General features: G+C 42.5%; 1 protein-coding gene across 2 annotated transcripts in view; it reads right to left on the minus strand.

Moving 5' to 3' along the window:
- COMMD9 (COMM domain containing 9) overlaps window positions 1-2568 on the minus strand; it is a 13804-nt gene extending 11236 nt beyond the window's left edge. For both annotated transcript variants that reach the window (XM_006883762.1, XM_006883761.1), the window contains exon 1: window positions 2518-2568. In XM_006883762.1, coding sequence (XP_006883824.1) covers window positions 2518-2568 — 51 coding nt within the window. The remainder of the gene's footprint in view (window positions 1-2517) is intronic.
- Between the last annotated feature and the right edge of the window lie 498 nt (window positions 2569-3066).

The following is a 3066-nucleotide window of genomic DNA, read 5'->3' on the forward strand; positions in this document are numbered from 1 at the left end:
GGTCCAGCTTTAACTGAGATTCATAACACACTAGCCCTCAGCAGGAGTGGCATCCAATTCCGAAACAGCTTGCCTCCAGAAACCTAATGAACATGGGGAAAGGATGAAAGTTATACAAGCGTTCAGGTCTTTCGTTCATAGGGTCATTATGAGTTGCTTATGACTCGATGGCACTTAACAACAATACAAAATATTATGCATTAAATTCTATTTATAACATACAACATTCTATTTATAATATATAGTACAATACAATACATATGTATATATTTTTGTAAATTTCTAATAATTATGATGTTAAAAATAAGATATGATGTTGTTATCATTATGTGCCATCAAGTCACTTGCGGCTCATAGTGACCCTGTGTACAACTGCCATGAATCCTGCTCTATCTTGAGCCAACTTTATTGTCTCTGTCACAACTACCTCTATTATCCCAGTCACTGAGTCAGTCCATCTCATCTAGGAACTTTATCTCTTGCGTTGTCCCTCCACCCTTCCAAGCATGATGCCCCTTTCCACAGACTCATCCCTCCTTGCAACATGCCCAAAGTATGTCAAAGTATATATGATACACATAAAATATACATACATTCTATATATGTATATGGAGATATAGCTGTATAGACTATATATGACGTATATCACACACACACACACACACACACAGAATATATTGTAGATATTCTATATAATAGCCAGGGAGTTCTGGTGACTTATGCTAAGGAGTCAACCAGAAGTCACATGGTTCAAATCCACCAGCTGCTCTGCAGGATAAAAATAGGCAATCTCCTCACATACAATTTAACTGCCTCTGAATATTCACTGGAGGGTCAGCTATGGGTCATGTCTGACTTGATGGCACATAATGAAAAACACTGAAAGAAAAAATTGGAAGCATTTTATATGTTATACCAATTGGCATGTTTCAACTAACAGATGCAGCCCTGGATGTGTCTGGAAGAGATCCATAGTTGTAAAAAGGATTTACAAAAAGCCTACAGCCAATACTATATACAGTGAACTGAATGTTTTGTCCCTAAAAACAGGAACAAAGCAGTTCTCGTGACTCTTAATCTACAGAGTGCTGGAAATTCCAGCCACTGAAATATGGAATAAAAGACATGTAGGATTGGAAAGGATTTGATAATTGACCCTATTTGTAGAATGTCCTAAGGAATTCACCAAAAACTGCCAAGAATGAATGAATGAGTTCAGCAGAGTTACAGGAAACAAACACACACAAATCACGTGTACTGTATACTAGAAAACACACTGACATCAGAACAAAAAACCCCCAATAGGTTTCATAATGACTAAAAAAAGAGTAATACTTATGTATAAATCTAACAAACATGTACAAGATTTGTACACTGAAAACTACACAACACACGTGGAAGAAATTAAAGACCTAAATAAATGGAGAACATACTATGCTCATGGAGTGGGAGATTCAATAAAGACAACAATTTTCCGTTACCTGATAAATACTTTTAACACAATTCTTATCAAACTATCAGCCATTTTATTTTACATAGAAACGAGAATTTTCTAAAATGTATATAGAAAGGCAAATGAACAACCTTGACATGAAGAATGCAGTGAGCAGAATCAGTCTATATTAAGGCTTACTATATGGTTAGTCATTAAATATGTCATTCACAGGGGAGCAGACATAATGATCAGTGAAAGCAGAAGAGAACCTTGAACATAACAGTTCCGGTGGAATAGTCTGTAGGGTGTTACGTTGCTAACCTAAAGACAGTCCTTCTCTGATGGTTCAAATCCACCGCAGGAGAAAAATGGACAATCTCTCCGTACCCTGGACTGCCAGGAAAACAAACAGATCCATCTTGGAGAGGATTAAACCAAGCTGCTCCTTGGAGGCAAGGATTCTGGGGCTTCGTCTGACATACTTTGGACATGTTGCCAGGAGGGACGGGTCCTTGGAGAGGGACATCATGCTTGGGAGGGTGGAGGGACAGCGCAGGAGGGGAAGACCCTCTATGAGATGGATTGATTCGGTGACTGGGGTAATCGGGATGGGTGTATCAGAGGCGGTGTGGTTGGCGCAGGATAGAGCAGGGTTTAGAGCTGTTGTGCATAGGGTCGCTATGAGTCGGAAACGACTCGATGGCACATAACAACAACAACAACACTTCCTGCGTGATTTTGAGTTTCAGAAACCCAAAGGAGGGTGCGGTCTGCGAGGAGTCGATTCCGACCCGAAGGCAATGAGAGAAACAGCAAAAGGAACCTTTCTAAATGCACTAATACCGAAAGTCTACCTAAAAGATTAAAAGTAGGGAGCATTAGTATTGCTCCTTCATGTCCGTTACCTACTTCCCACAGCTGGGGTGATATTATTTTTTGTTCCTGTTTTTCTAAAAGTTCAGAAAGGTCACAATGGCCACGTTGTGGCTCCAAACCAGCGCCCTTTTATTCTCAATTCCTGCTCCATCGAAATGCTTGGTGACAAAGACCCGCGGTCCTCTGCCCCCACCCCTTGGTTTTACCTTGAGCAGAAGCTGGAGGGCTGCAAACTGCTCAGCTGACACGGCAGCCATCTTTCCCGAGCCACGTGACCGTGTGCCCGCCTATGGACGGTCACGTGGCGCTCGCTGTCGGCGCAGTGCACGCTGGGAACGGTAGTCTTTCTGGAAGCGGGGAACTATCTAAGTGTGGACTTTAGGACCCCGGAGGAAGCCAGAAGCGAGCTTCCAGAAGATGACTCAATCAGTGAAGTCGAGGACTGCAGGACTCTGATGGAAGTTCAGTTTCAGAGGAAGAAATTGGCTTTTCTGCTTGGCAGGTCAGGAAAAATAAGAGAAACTCTGATTTTCCCCTTACTGTGTTCCTAACTATGCAAGCCCGGGGCAATTGGTTGGAATCTCCGAGCTGCTTCGAAGGGGAAGAATCAGCAATTTCCTCCCGTGATTTACTGTTTCTGCGAATCCGCCGGAGGGTCAGCTGTGGATCGCTTCCAACTCCAGGGCTCACAACACCACCACAACACAATGATGGAAAGGGAGCTCGATGACCTACTCAATAGAGGGGAGCTGCTA

This window comes from Elephantulus edwardii, unplaced genomic scaffold, assembly GCF_000299155.1.
Source record: "Elephantulus edwardii isolate Elephantulus edwardi_28Jun2011 unplaced genomic scaffold, EleEdw1.0 scaffold00029, whole genome shotgun sequence".
Classification (NCBI taxonomy): domain Eukaryota; kingdom Metazoa; phylum Chordata; class Mammalia; order Macroscelidea; family Macroscelididae; genus Elephantulus; species Elephantulus edwardii.